The 14,147-nt window shown below is 49.5% G+C and overlaps 1 protein-coding gene across 5 annotated transcripts in view; it reads right to left on the bottom strand.

Moving 5' to 3' along the window:
• Positions 1–14,147, bottom strand: part of Cit (citron rho-interacting serine/threonine kinase) — a 166,973-nt gene that overhangs the window by 27,545 nt on the left and 125,281 nt on the right. For 3 of the 5 annotated variants that reach the window (XM_028765441.1, XM_028765438.1, XM_028765439.1), the window contains 7 exons: positions 13,233–13,426; positions 10,916–11,051; positions 9,120–9,224; positions 3,099–3,239; positions 2,673–2,780; positions 658–820; positions 218–382 (listed from right to left, as the gene is read on the bottom strand). In XM_028765441.1, coding sequence (XP_028621274.1) covers positions 218–382; positions 658–820; positions 2,673–2,780; positions 3,099–3,239; positions 9,120–9,224; positions 10,916–11,051; positions 13,233–13,426 — 1,012 coding nt within the window. The remainder of the gene's footprint in view (positions 1–217; positions 383–657; positions 821–2,672; positions 2,781–3,098; positions 3,240–9,119; positions 9,225–10,915; positions 11,052–13,232; positions 13,427–14,147) is intronic. The other 2 variants (XM_028765442.1, XM_028765440.1) reach the window with 1 other exon arrangement.

The raw sequence follows: 14,147 nt of genomic DNA, 5'->3' as shown, positions 1-14,147 counted from the left end.
GCATTGGGGTTTTACAAGAACATGGATGGCCTGGGCTACCACGCTCTGTCTGGCTACACGGTTCCCTCTGCTGCGCTGAGATGCAGGGAGATGCCCTTGCAAGACGCTGGCTGGCTTCACACCCTTGAGTCTCTCAGCCAAACACACTTCTTTTCTTTACAAAGTACCGGGTTTCAGATGTTTTAACAGTAGAAAACAGCCGGTGACAAGAGCGTACCCTCTGGAGTGGAGGACTCCTTTCTGCGGCTGGATGGCGGGGCGAGCAGGCTCATGGCACTGGGCTGGTGCTCGGGGGACCGCACAATGGCGGACATGGCGATCTGCTGCCTCGCAGTGGCTGGCGTGGACGGGTGCGGGTGGTCCGTGGCTTTGCGGTGGGCAGCTGTGGAGACACCAGTTACAAAGCCTTTCAGTTGGCTCAGCCCGCACCAGACTAAGAAGGTTACCCATGGCTGTCTCTCAAGGACCCAAGACCCAAAGGGCAGTTGTTGTGCTAACTTGGCGACACAGAGGAGGCTGCAAAACCTTCAGACTGGGGACAACACCCGGAATGAAAACCCGTAGCCCACAGAGACACTGAACTAGTCCTGGCCCCGTCTCATGGGGAACAGTCTTCTGCCTGCTCCGTAGTTTCAAAGCCTTTCCAAGAGCCCGTACCTTCCTCCCGCGCAGACCGGAGTTCGATGCGGGTCTTCTGAAGGGCTTCCTCTAGCTCCGCGCAGCGCGCTTTCTCCTTTTCCAGGGCTAGCTTCAGCTCATTGTACTGCAGAGGAACCTGTGTGGGCAAAGCAGGGTCCTCTTTCCGTCGACTAAATAAACCCTAGCAATGGAAACAGAGATATCTCCTAACTCCTAGAAACTGGCACTGGACCCAGGCTCCAGGAGAGCTGACTCGGGAGGAGCAAGCCACCAAGGCCAGGCATATACTCACTGTAAGTGTGTTTGGGGGAAATGGCATATGAAGGGGAGGGGGGAGGGAAGGCTGAGCCTCAGCCCACTCCAGTCAGCTGAAAAAAAGAGCGGGTGCGGAGGTTTTCACCGAGAGGGTTAAAGATGCTTCAACTGCCACCACCTCTTCCTTTAGCATTCCCAAGACAGGAGAGCCATTTCCCGAGAGTCTCTGGCCCCTCAAAAAATGTAATCGGGATGGATGAAGTGTGGCTGGGAGAGGTGGTTATGGTTCAGAGGTCCATCTTGCCTTTTGAACTTGTCTCATGGTGCTTGGTGACAAGACACGGGGAGGGGGAGGATTGTGGATTGTTTTGTCTTTTTTTTTTTTAAAGAAAAGAAAGCAAAAATTGAAAATAAATGCTAAGATGATATCAAAACAAAAGGCTTACTAAAAAAAAAAAATACCAACAAAAAGTTACCGTACACAGAAGAAAAATGGAATCACGCGTTTGACAAAAATATCAATCAACAAGAAAACCAACGCAAAACATCCTAACATCAATGACACAACCAGACAATAGTCCGCTGTCAGAATAAAAAAAAAAAGATTAAATATCATGAGCTTTAGCAAGAATATATGATAACATGGCGTGTGAGAAAACCCTCCCGTGGCCAGCGCTTAGCGAGCCGCAGCCCCGACTCGGAGCCCTGCCTGCATCGCCTGAGCAGTGGATGTGAACCAAGGACTGCCACGGAGGGCGTCCGTCCGCTGGTCCCCTCCTCTGGCTGTTCTACGCCATCAAGTCCTTCCCTTTAACACTGCGGCCATGAGTGTTACAGTGTGCTAAGACCCCTGGGAGGAAACTGCCAACCCTCAGAAACCTTCCTGGTGCTCAGATCAAGATCGGCCATCCTAGGATAAGAGCTGCAGCTGCTGGGGAGCCCGTGGACTGGGCTTGTGAAAAGCAGTCTCCTCACAGGGACTCCCATATGACCCGGTCCACAGCTAACCCATCCCCACTACCCCTCATATGACTGAGCCTAGGGCCTCATATGTCACAGCTGGCTTTTCATCCGGGTTTTCATCCCGTTGTTTCTGTTTAGAGCAGAGTGCAGCTCTGGTGAAGACGGCTGTCTAGCCGAGTTTTAAGCAAACCATTTCAACTTCCTGTGTCCATGAGCCATTTAACAGCACGGTACTATGGGAGGGCACATCTGCAATCCCAGTGCTCCGAAGGCAAAACCAAGAGTTTTAAAAGTCCAGTGTGAGCTACAGTGCAAAATTCTGTCTTGAAAGGATCAAAGCAAAAAGCTAAATAAAAGCTCTGGATTAGATCACTCTGTACTGCTTCCTGGAGACCCATGTAGGCGACATGAGAATTGCCCTAGAGTCCCAGGCACATGACCTGCTAAACTCTCAGACACACGTGACCTGACCCACATGACAGCCCTAGACACACGACCTTCAGACCTAATATTCAACCTCTGCCTAAGCCTAGTCCCTCAGCAGATGAGCCCCTGCTCCATCCCAGCTTCTCTGCAGGAGTGGAAGAAAACACCACTCCCTTACAGAAGTGTCATTTGTCGGTCTTCATCAATGGTCCCCCGTGATAAAAGCTACTCTGGGTATACTCGGATCGAGTTCTCAACCCAGAATAAACAAAAATGTACGTTTTCCTTCTGTTTCTGCGGTTATCTATCACAGTGGTATCTACCACGTCACGGGTGGCGGAGCCAGGTCGCCTGCTCCTGCTCCCAATGTTGAGACCTCCACTACTCACCTTTTTCTTTTTCGCAGGCTGGTCCATTTTGGCTTGCAGGAAATCAATGAGTTTGGTTTGTTGAGAAATCGTGCCTTCCATTTTCACCTTCTCATGAGAGTAGAGAACCTAAAACCCATGGGAACAAGACCGGCCTCAGAGGCAGATGGAAGCATTATGTGTGAACTTGGGGCTTTAAGAATGGGAACAGTCAAGTAGGAAAGGCGAGAAAAACAAAACCGCAAGGCCAGCAAGATGGCTCCGTGGGTCACAGTGCCTGCCCTTACTGACAGAGAAACACAGGCAGCAAACAACCAAAGGGCACTAACAACAGAAAAGAAGTGATGGGGGGGGGGGGGGACGGAAGAGGGAGGGAGGAAGACGGGGAGGAGGGGAAGGGGAAGGGGGCAGGAGCAGGCAGCCGCAGCGCCCCTTGCTGGCCCTCACCTGAATGTTTTCCAGCTGATACTCCAGGTCACTCCTTTCTGTCTTCAGCAGATCTGCTCGGTCCAGCGCCTCCTGCAGCCCTTGTGTCAGTCTGAAGATGTGGTTTTTCTGCAGGTCCATCTGCTGCTGCAACTTGGCTTGCTGGTGAGACGGAGGGGACGGCAAGAGGCTTGACACCGCACACGGTACGGCCGGCTCCCACCCTGGTTCCCATTCCCCAACCGACTTCCGGCATGACTCAGGACGTTCCCTAGTGGAAGCAACTCCTTCCAGAATTGCTGGTTGTTTTCTATTCTAAGACAGGAGGACACAGCTGAAAAAGAGACTTCTAGGACCCCCTGAAGGCCACATGTTTGCAATCTCACACTGGAAGGTAACAGGCGTCCAGGCCCGCTCACTCTGTGTTACAAAGGCGACCAGTTTGGAATCTCAGAACAATACAGGGCTGACAGCAAAGCAATGGGAATCAGTCCCATTTGTCCCACTTAGGAGTGTCTAGGACCTCAATGAGTGATCAGAAAAGCCACTGCACAGGCTGTGCGGTGTGCACAGTCCCAAGTCACACCAGCCCTGACTCGAGGGTCGCCCCCGAGTATATAAAACAGCTCCAATTAGCGGGAGACATTTCTACCAGTGTAGGGACAAAGGAAGAAGAGCCTAGCTATGCAACAGTTAAACCCAAGGAAAAACTTCAGTTTCATATATTGGAGAGGGTTTGTGTTGGGGAAAAAAAAATCTAATTAAAACAGAAGTCAAGCAGCCCCTGTCTAAATGTGCTTCATCTGGGGAGACCCTGCTTGATTTCATGTACCCTCAGGTTATCTTGTAATCACAGCTACTGCAGCCCACAGAACTGCCTTCCCTGCGAGCTAGACTCTGCAGACTAAGGGAAAGCAAAATAAACATCATCGTGGATGCTTCCAGATAGTCCAAGGCTGACACCCCAGCCCCCAGCCCCATAGAACAAGAGGCACAGCGGCCTCAGAGCTGGCTGGCCCTCACCCTCTCATTTCCCTGCTTTCCGCCTATGCCCTGCTCCCCATTTCTATGGCAACAACTGCCAGAGGCATTGAGCTGTGCTAAGTAGAATCCGGACCCTTCGATCATATAGTTCCTGGCTTAGCTCCTGACTTAATCACAAACATGTTACCTCACCCGGGCTTTCTTCTTCCTGAGTGTGTGTAAGACCCTGCCTCCCCGGGTGACAAACTCCGCCCAGTGTCTGTCACACAGTAGGTGTTCACATAGATGATGGTAGTCTCTGTGTCTGTCCTTATGTCTGTCCTTCCTTTTCTCCTTCCAATTCAGTCCTCTTCTCCTTCCCCATCTGCCTTTCCTCCCGGCCCGGCTGCATTTAGCACGTGAGATGGCTAAACTTACTGCTCGGCTTCCTGGGAAGGAGGTTAGTGATGCGTGTCTGGGTGGTTTTTGAGATGAATTCCCAGGGAAGTTAGATCTTAGGCACTCTGGCTTGGTGGACCTTAGATAGAGTCACAGTATGACATCAGTAGCCTGAGGCTAAGTGACAGGAGGCGTGGCTTGCTTGGAAGACAGACATCCTAGGAGACTGTGTCTTGCCCTGAACCCTCCTCCTCTGTCTCCTGCTCTCCACTTCCTGGCTCCACAGCCCCACTCCTCCACACTCTCCCCGCAAAGATGGATGGTTCCTCTGAAGCTGTGAGCGAAAATGAACACTTCCTCCTGCAAATTGTCTCAGTCATGTAACTGTCACAGCATGGAGGGAAGTCACTCCTGAGGTGCATGGCTTAGAATTCTAAAATAAACCAAAGTCCTTATGAAAGAAAGAAAGAAAGAAAGAAAGAAAGAAAGAAAGAAAGAAAGAAAGAAAGAAAGAAAGAAAAAAAGAAAGTAAGAAAGGAAAGAAGGAAGGAAGGAAGGAAGGAAGGAAGGAAGGAAGGAAGGAAGGAAGGAAGGAAGGAAGGAGTGAGTTAAGATGATGCCCTGAAGGGCAGTTTTGGTCCCTTAAAATCCACGTTAATTTCCTTCCTTAGTTTTCTCTACTGTTTTAGGACATTAATTAGCAAGCAGGAACCAAGCAGAAACATGTCATGGGCACGAATGATTCACCTGGTGACAGCTGGGCCAAAAATATTTCTCTAGACTAAACACATCGATTCTCCATTGCCTCACCAGGAAACAGGCTGTTTATTTACTATAATAAAAAGCAGGGAAAGGGATCTTCGCTCTATTCAGAGCCATCTAGCCACTGTTTTTGTGGGCCAGAGCTCCCTGGGGAGGTGGACCTTGGTGATGTTCTTAGACCTGTCCAAGCACTTTATGAGAGTGACAGGAAACTGGGAGGGTGATGTGGGCAGCTGGTGACAGAACTGGAGCAAGTGCAGGGAGCAGGAAGGACGGGCGGAAACGAAGGGGAAACAGTGTGGCAGGATGGCATTTTACAAACATTGGCTGAGTAAGTATGGGGTGGGAAGGTGTTCAAGGACAAACTTGGTGGTGGAGTACTCGTAATCTCATAGGTTAAGAAGACTCAACGGCATGGTTACTCAAAGGGCCAAGTGATGAATTTGATGAGCCAAGGTGGGAGGTGGAAATACAGAGCACACACAGCACCACACACAATACACAACACACACAGACCACACTAACGCCACGAAGGGGTCAAGAAAGCGCACGGCTATCCTACAGGGTTTCTGCAAGAACAATACAAACTTATGCCCATTACTAAGACACCTGGCACATGGTGGTAACTGTGTTAGTGACAGACATTTGTTGTTCATTGAGTGTGTGTGTGTGTGTGTGTGTGTGCGCGGGTGCGTGTGCTGGTTTTTGACTTGTTTGCTTTGGTTTTGTGTTATTTTATCTCTTCTACTGTTAGGGGTTGCACTCAGGCCCTTGTAGCCTCTAGGCAATTAACAACTCAGCCAATAAAGCTACACTCCCATACATAGCGTGGGGCTGGAGAAAGACAGCTCGGTGGTAAGAGTTCTTCCAGGGGACTCCAGCTCCGTCCCCAGCATCCACGTCAGGCAGCTCACCACTACTTATGACACCAGGTTCAGGGGATTCCAATGTCCTCTCCGGCTCCCATGGGCACCCACACACATATGGACAGGCACACACATAAATAACAATAGAAGCACATTGGACTATTAATATCAATTCCTGATACCACATTAGCTTCAAAGTACTTGGCAGCTGTAGGCGTTTCAAAATAAGAAAGGATTTTCTGGGAATTAAGGGTTGCTGAAAACTAGAAGTGATGTCCACACTCCCTGCAGCACCCGGTAGAGTGCCACAGAGCCTGCCTGTGTGACATGCTGGGGAGGGGACCTTCCTCCCTGTGTTGGACACGAACCAATGGGCGAATGGGCACTCATCTCTGGCAGGACTTCCAAAGGGCTGAGGAGGGAGATAGAACCACTGTAAAATCCGTCAGGGGCAGTCAGACACGAGAGGAATTAGGGCTGGGTGACATTAAAATTCTAAAGTCTGTCTCTTTTCGAAGTTTCTGTCCCTTGAGGACAGATAACCCTTTGGTCGTGGCCAAACTTATGAAACACACATTACAACCCAGGGTCCCAGCATGTTCGGGCTGCTAAGGGTTAGTCTTTTGGTTTTTGATGATGTGTGAGTTCCAATTCAGATCAATGTTGGCCAGATAGACATCTATTCAAACATCTATCCGGAATGTTCTCGGCCCAAGTGAGAAGGTGGGGCTGAGTCAGGCTTCAGCATGCTATTCCAGGCTTTGCCACTGAGTCACCGTGTAACCTTGGACCAAGCACGGAGCTGTCAGGGCCAGCCTGCCCTTTGCAGATGGGAAGTAGGACACTTGGGAGCCTGATTATGTCTGCTCTGTTTCTGTTTCCAGCGTGTGCCTAATGTAGGAACATTGCCTATTCATCCCAGAGAAAGGACCACCTGGTAGATTGGCGGGTTCTATTACAGGTTAAGCAGTCCCAGTATCCAAACCTCAAATTAGAAATGTTCCCAGACCCAAAACTTCTAGAAAATACCACAACTGATCTCATGTGATAGACACGGTCCAAATGTGGGCCGTTAAAAACACTAGGCAAAGACGTGGGGTACAGCCCAGGGCTGCAGTGCTTGCCCAGCGTGCAGTAGGCCCTGGGTTCAATCCCCAGAACCACATGTAAAAACAGTCTAACGTCGCTGCCAGTCTACATGTACAGATGATGTAAGGGAATCTCATGTTTATACTTGGGTCCCACCTCTAAGAGATCTTTGAAATGCTAGCATTTCAAAGATCCAAAATACTTTTAGCTCCAAGTATTTTAGTAAGGAATAGTCAACCTATAATACAGCGGAATTTCATTCTATCTGAAGAATTCCATTCATTTGTGTTTGCATATATAAATTTTATTTTTAATTTTTGGTGACAAAACACACAACATAAAATTAATCCCTTTATTGTTTGTCTTTCTTTCTTTCCTTCTTTCCTTCTTTCTTACGATGCTAAGATCAATCTGACTCTTGCACACTAGACCGTTTTAGCTATTTCCCTCCTCTGTGTGTAGGGAGAGTTGGTTCTCTCCTTCCACCATGACCAGAGATTGTACTCTGGTCATCTGGATTGGCAAGAGCCATCTGACAGGCTCCACCTTAACTCTGGAGATGGGGTTGCTCACTGGACCTGAGGGTCACTGTTTCGGCTAAGCTGGCACCTCGCCACTGAGCATGAGGGACCGTCTGGTCTGCTACTGCACTGCCATGGATCCCAACCCAGGTAGACCCCATGCTTGTATGGCAAGCACGTCATCAGTTGTGCCCCAGCCCCCGTTTTAGCCATAGACGTATGCTCGGTGGCAGTAAGGACGTTCACATTGCTGCACATCTGACACCACCACCCACCTCCAGAACTTCCCAAGCGCCCAGCTGTGGTTTTTAAGGTGCGATTTTATAAGACACCTGTCTGTAAGCAGTCCAGGAGACCTGCAATATTTTCCCTACTTCCCCCAAACAGCATAGCAGAGCCCAGTTACAGCCACCAGCAGAGCACCCGGGAAGCTCCACCCACATGACTCTGCTAACTGAGCTGCAGGGCCCACTAGACAGTGCCCTTCTCAAACCCAGATTTTCACACGGTATCAACTGGAAGTACATCCTTGGAGGTCAAGTTGAGTGAGAAAGCAGAATCTATGAGTCTGGGCAGGAGACTTGGGTTGGGGGATGGAAGTCATCCCCAATTCCCGTAGCAATGCTCATTCTGAGGAGAAAAGTCATGAAACAGAAGAAGGAGCATACTGGGAGAGCAGCCTGAGCCTGGCACCCTGTGTCTCAAAAGAATTCTTTTCAATTGAATTACTCCATGTTCAAAAGCCCTTGTGAAATGTGGTACTTAAAATCTGGTCGTGCGTTTACCCTGTGTAGGAAGCTAATCGGCATGGGTCTTCTGCCAACACAGAACTTAACCTGCTCAGGCTACCCACTCTAAAGACAGTTCAACTCAGTGCTCACTCAGCCACTGCTCGATGAACCTCAGTTGGGAATACACACACCACGATGAACGTCAGTCTCAAGGAAGTGTCACATTGGAAGACAGAGGTGCTCACTCTAGCCTCCGAGAGACACCATTACTGTGTGTCAAGCTTTAGAAAGTGCTATACGTGCCCCTTACACTACCTCAAAAATGACAGCTCCAAAATGTCTAATTCGGTCCAATCGTCTGGATATAACAACAAATTTCCTCTTTCAAAATCTTATAGGGGGTGGGGGAGGGGTGATGCTCAGGAGAAGTGGGTAAACAACACTTCCTGTGCAAGAAGGAACACCTGAGTTGGAATTCCCACCATCCTCCCAAAATGCTGGGTGTGGCTGTGGATGCCTGTAGCCCCAGGGTCGAGGCTTTCTGGAGCTCACTAGTCTAATCAAAATGCCGAGCTTCCATTTCAGTGAGAGTCTCATGGCAGTGAAGTGGACAGCAAAAGACAAGCCACCAACATGCTCCTCTATCCTCTGCATGTGTAACACACACACACACACTCACACGGCGTCACCTCCCAGGCGGCTCCCACTCACCTCCTCCAGGAGCCTCTGTTTGAGTTCCCGCTCTGTCTCCAGTTTCTGCTGTAAGCTCCGGGCGTTCATCTCGAGCATGGCGTGCTTCTTCTCCAGGTCGTTGAGCTGTGCGTTTGGAAAAATTGGCCACGACGGTACATTTGGGGATGCTAAGAGACTGCAGACTATGAGATGTCCCCAGACCTTCACATGTAAAGATAACCAAGGTCTAAAAAAGCCCATGTGACAAGACATGAAGACGGGAAAACTCAGTGTGGCTGGAACAAGTTTTAAGGATATGGCTGCTCAGTTCACCTGCCAGGCTTTGCCTGAATTCAATTAAATAATCATATTCTTAGGGCTTATTACATGTTATCAATACTGGGATGGGAAGATGGCCAACTCCTCTCAAGGATCTTATATCTGGGCCAGAAAGACAGACAGGGTGGCTACCAGGAGGCGCATCGGCTACCATGAAGCACAACCATGAAGGACAAAGGCCTGCCGTGTTAGAAAAAAGGTTCATGTAAGAGGAAATAGTGTCAGAAACAGGTAAGATCAAATGGAACTGGACTATCTAGACAGACAGACGTCGGCTACTAAATACCACACAAATATCCAATTAGAAACACAGCATTAAACCCGGAAAGGTTCGTCTGTCTCCAGACAATAAATGTACTTTCCTCAAGTTATTAAAAATTATTAAAGTTATTAAAAACCATAGCCAGCTATACTCTGACTCAGAATTATCCTTGAGCTGTAAGCTATAGCCTTGGGTCCAGTGGTTCTATTTCTATGAATTTCCGGTAAGAAAATAATCACAGATGTCCATGAAGATTTATGTTCATTGAGCGTTATTCATATGCGAAAAAAGACTGGAAGAAGCCCAAATTTCCTGTACAAAGGCAATGCTTAAATTAGGTGCCTGCCTGTGATTTTTTTTTTCAGAATTATATGTTTAAAAAAATATTTAATAAGTCAGGAAAAGCCTCCAGTTACATGATTTTATTTTTTTTTAAAGATGGAACAGCATATAAATAGTAAAGGCTTAAATTTATTTTGAAAAGTGTGTGCACGTGTTTGTGCACGTGCATGCGCGCCTGCGTGTGTGCACAAGCGTGAGCAAACAGAGGCGTAAATAAGTCCACCACCACTCGAGGTAATGGATGCTGGTGGTGACATTTGGAAGCGGGGCCCCTGGGTGATATTAGTATTAGGTGAGGCCCCCCACAAAGCCATTAGTGGCTTCCCAAATGGAGACATTCTGTCTCACCAAGCAGGATCAGCCACCATTATGACACAGTAAAAGAGTTCTCACAGATGCTAGGACCATGACCTGGGGACTTTTCCAGCCACTAGAGCTATTAGCCAAATAATCTTCCTTATAGATTACGTTGTCTCAAGTACTTGGTTATGGTGACAGGAAACGGATTACGCTACACTCACCGTGAACATGGCTGCCTTGAGTCACACTGAAAGAGACAGTCACTGTCACAGTGTTTTCTGAAAACATGAGGCTTATAAATCCTTCTGTGAATAAAATAGTGTTGTGTACCCGGTGTTGGACTTTAGGGGCCCAGACAGGTAGATGTTGAAAACTCACCATCCAATCAGGATAACCCCAATACCCAGCTCACCCAGCTATGCCACTGCCAACCAAGAATGCCCCACGTGAGACATATCTGACGTTTTTAGAGCGAGCAAAGGAATGCTTTTGAGATATGTTTACCAAGGATTGTGTCTGAATCCGTGTTAACCCTGCCTTTAAAGGAGAAAAAGAAGCCATTTCCTATACGGCGGAAGGGATGTGTGCTGACCTTGTCCGACAGGCTCTCGGCTTTGAGTTTCTGCTCTTTGAGAGCCTGCTGCAGAGCGAGAATCTCGGCCTTGTGTTCCTTCACTGCCAACTCCACCACCTGGCGAGACTCGGTGATCCGCTGATCGGCTCTCGCCCTGCCAGAGGAGCACAGGCCACCATCAGACGCCCCACGCTGCTGACCTGGAGGGAGGAGGCTGGCCCATTTCTAAATAGGCTGCAGGTTGGAGGGAAGGCAACCCTGGATTCTACCTTAAATGCTGTCTTCCTTCCTGACAGCTTACAGAGCAAAAATCTGACCCACTTCAGACTTGGGTTAAAATTGCCCTGCGGCGGTAAAGTTCCTGTGGGGACCGACTGGAAAGGCTGAAGAGGAAAAAGCCATTCTCAAATGCAAGCCGACTGAATGGGGAGGGGTCTACAGCATCACAGACTCCCTGTGGGGCTGAGAACCCGGAGTGACCATCTACCACACCGCCACCAAGGAACCAGAGCGTGAGGTGGACCCTGGGAGGCTGCTTCAATTTCTAGTGAATGTCTTCTTTGAGCATAGGAAAGGCCTAAGGGTTCTGAGTTCTCATAAAAGGTTGAAACTTGAACCTGACAAATGCATTCACTAAAGAACACAGAAATTCAAATGTGAAAGGGGGAAAACCACTTCTCTTCCCATATTTGAGTCCTGCGCATTCTTGTCTCTGCACTTTGGCTTGCGTGTGGTGATGTTCCACCACAAACTGTTGGCAATCCTGGATGAAGCCCCTTGCTGGCTCCTAAATCTGCCCCAGCTCCGCCTCCCAGAGGCCACGCCCCAGCTCCGCCTCCCAGAGGCCATGCTTCCCTGTTCTCCACAGGAAGCACAAATCCGCTTCTTTCCAAGAATGCAGGCGAAAGATAGCAGAAGACACAAGAAGGTGAGTCTTGGCTTCTTGAGGATGAGGACAACAATTTAAAAAGTATATTTTGTCCAGCTACATAATGGCAAACAAGAACAGGGGTGGGGGTGGGGATGGGGGTGGGAGTGCTGAGCCAGAACTTTCCCAGCTGTGCTGAAGGCAGCAGACTCGGGGTGAAGCAGTCCACATGCTTTCTACCCCTCAGGCTTTGAGCCTGACAGACTGAAGGACTACTGAGCTTGAGGGCGGGTGGGAGGGGTCTGTGGGGGAGTGACTAGCACTTCCTGGGAGCCGGACAGTTTGGAAGGAAGGCTAGACAGGCTTTTAAAGCCTCAGTCCTGCGCCCCACACACCGGAATACGCTGCAAAGCAGCTGCGGCTCCCGGCTCTCTGGCAGTCTGAAGAGTTCTCGTTCGCTCCCGAGCGAGCCTACTTCAACTCCACTAGGAATCAGACTGTTCAGAGAGCCTGCTCTCTCTCACATCCCCCAGCCATCGAGTCATCGTGGGGACAGTCTGATGAGGGGACCCTGCTGACATGGGGCGGGGCAAACATCAGCAGAGATGAAGGATAAACACCACACGGGAAGAGACATGAAGTCATGTAAGAAAGTGAGACAGGACCCTCAGGGCTCACGATAAGCTCTTGTCATCTTTACATAACATGGTTAGAATAAAGCCCTGTGTGGTCACGGGTTACAAACTGGGCCGTAAAGCCTCTTCAGTTAGTCAGTTAGACTAACTGAACGTTTGACATGAGCAGAGCTCCCGAGCTATGAGGGGCCCAGCAGGGGAACTGAACACTGGCCACGAGGATTCAGAAAACTACTACTTAAAGGGGAAAGGACAGAGATGGGGTGGGACAGAGGAGAAAGGAGTGGGTGCCAGCCCAGGCTCACCCCAGGGGATGCTGGGTGACTTCTGGGATTGTTTTTAGATGTCACAGCTTGAGAAATAAGTTGCTACTGGCATCTAGTGAGAAGAAACCAGACAAGATGTGCCACCGTGCTACAAAACAGAGCACCCTACTATGTACAGATCACAAGCAATCCCCAGGTAACTCGAGGCACTAAACCTCCCTCAAGAACGCAGGAAAAGGAGAAAGTTCTCGTGAGCAGGATTCAAAGGCTGGGAAACCCATGGTGACGTGGCTGGGCTAGGAATCTTAGTAAGGCCATTGCTACAGAATAAAAGCATGCCAGCCACTACTCAGGTCTCGAGAAACACTTGTCAGCTCTTACAGCCAGGACATCCACCCCTCCCTGGGTCACCTAAGGCTCTCCTGGCTATCACCCTGAAAGTTCTGCATCCGAGAAAACAACTGAGTCTCAGGAAACCTGGGACAGATGCGTACCCTGATCGGGGCTCTCAGGGGGACTTGGGGTGGTCACCTGGCACTGGTCTGCTACAGAAGGGACATTCCTACCTGCTCTGCTTCTCTGTGTCCAGCATCCTCTGCAGCTCTCGAACTCGACACTCGAACTGGGACTTCTCATCCCCGAGGACGCTCCTCCAGGCCTCCCACTGGCGCTCCTTCTCCAGAAGCTCATCGTTCAGGGCCTCCAGGTCCAGGACCTGCTCCTCCAGCATGGTGCACGTCGTCTTCAGGGCCTCCATCGTCTGCAAACCAGCAACACTGAGTTGTGCCTTGTATCAAACAGGGATTCCTAGAGGTGACTTCTGTCAAACAAGCTTCAGAAACGCATAAGTTCCTAACCGCAGACTCAGAGACAGTTGGTCTTTCTCCCCCAAAGCTCAAGGGGACCAGATGACAATAGAATGATGGTCACTTGTTCTACCATCTGAGAGGTACAACCCAAAGCCAGTCTCAGGTTGGGAGGTGGGGACACAGATCCAAAATCCCAGCACCGAGGAGGAGGCCAAGAGTCCACTGTCAGCGCCAGCTAGGTAGGGTTACACAGTGATACCCTGTCTTTAAAGGCCAATGTATCAGCCGGGCAGTGGTGGCGCATGCCTTTAATCCCAGCACTTGGGAGGCAGAGGCAGGTGGATTTCTGAGTTCAAGGCCAGCCTAGTCTACAGAGTGAGTTCCAGGACAGCCAAGGCTACACAGAGAAACCCTGTCTCGAAAAACAAAACAAAAAAAAAACAAAAACAAGCAAATGTAGCTGCTTTAAAGGGTTCTCCTTTGTATTTATGTGTCTGTGGAGGCCAGTGGGTGCTGTGGAATCCCTTGGAAGTGGAGGTGACAGACCGTTGTGAGCTACCCAGTGAGGGTGGCTGGCTGGGAACTGAACTCACACCCTCTGGAAAAGCAGTAAGGACTCCTAACTTCTCAGTCACCTCTCACCTCAGTACTCACTTTTAAAAAGCCATTTTT

Source organism: Grammomys surdaster, unplaced genomic scaffold, assembly GCF_004785775.1.
Source record: "Grammomys surdaster isolate TR1022 unplaced genomic scaffold, NIH_TR_1.0 164, whole genome shotgun sequence".
Taxonomy (NCBI): domain Eukaryota; kingdom Metazoa; phylum Chordata; class Mammalia; order Rodentia; family Muridae; genus Grammomys; species Grammomys surdaster.
Note: the sequence above shows the minus strand (reverse complement) of the source record. Positions and strands in the feature narration are given on the sequence as shown.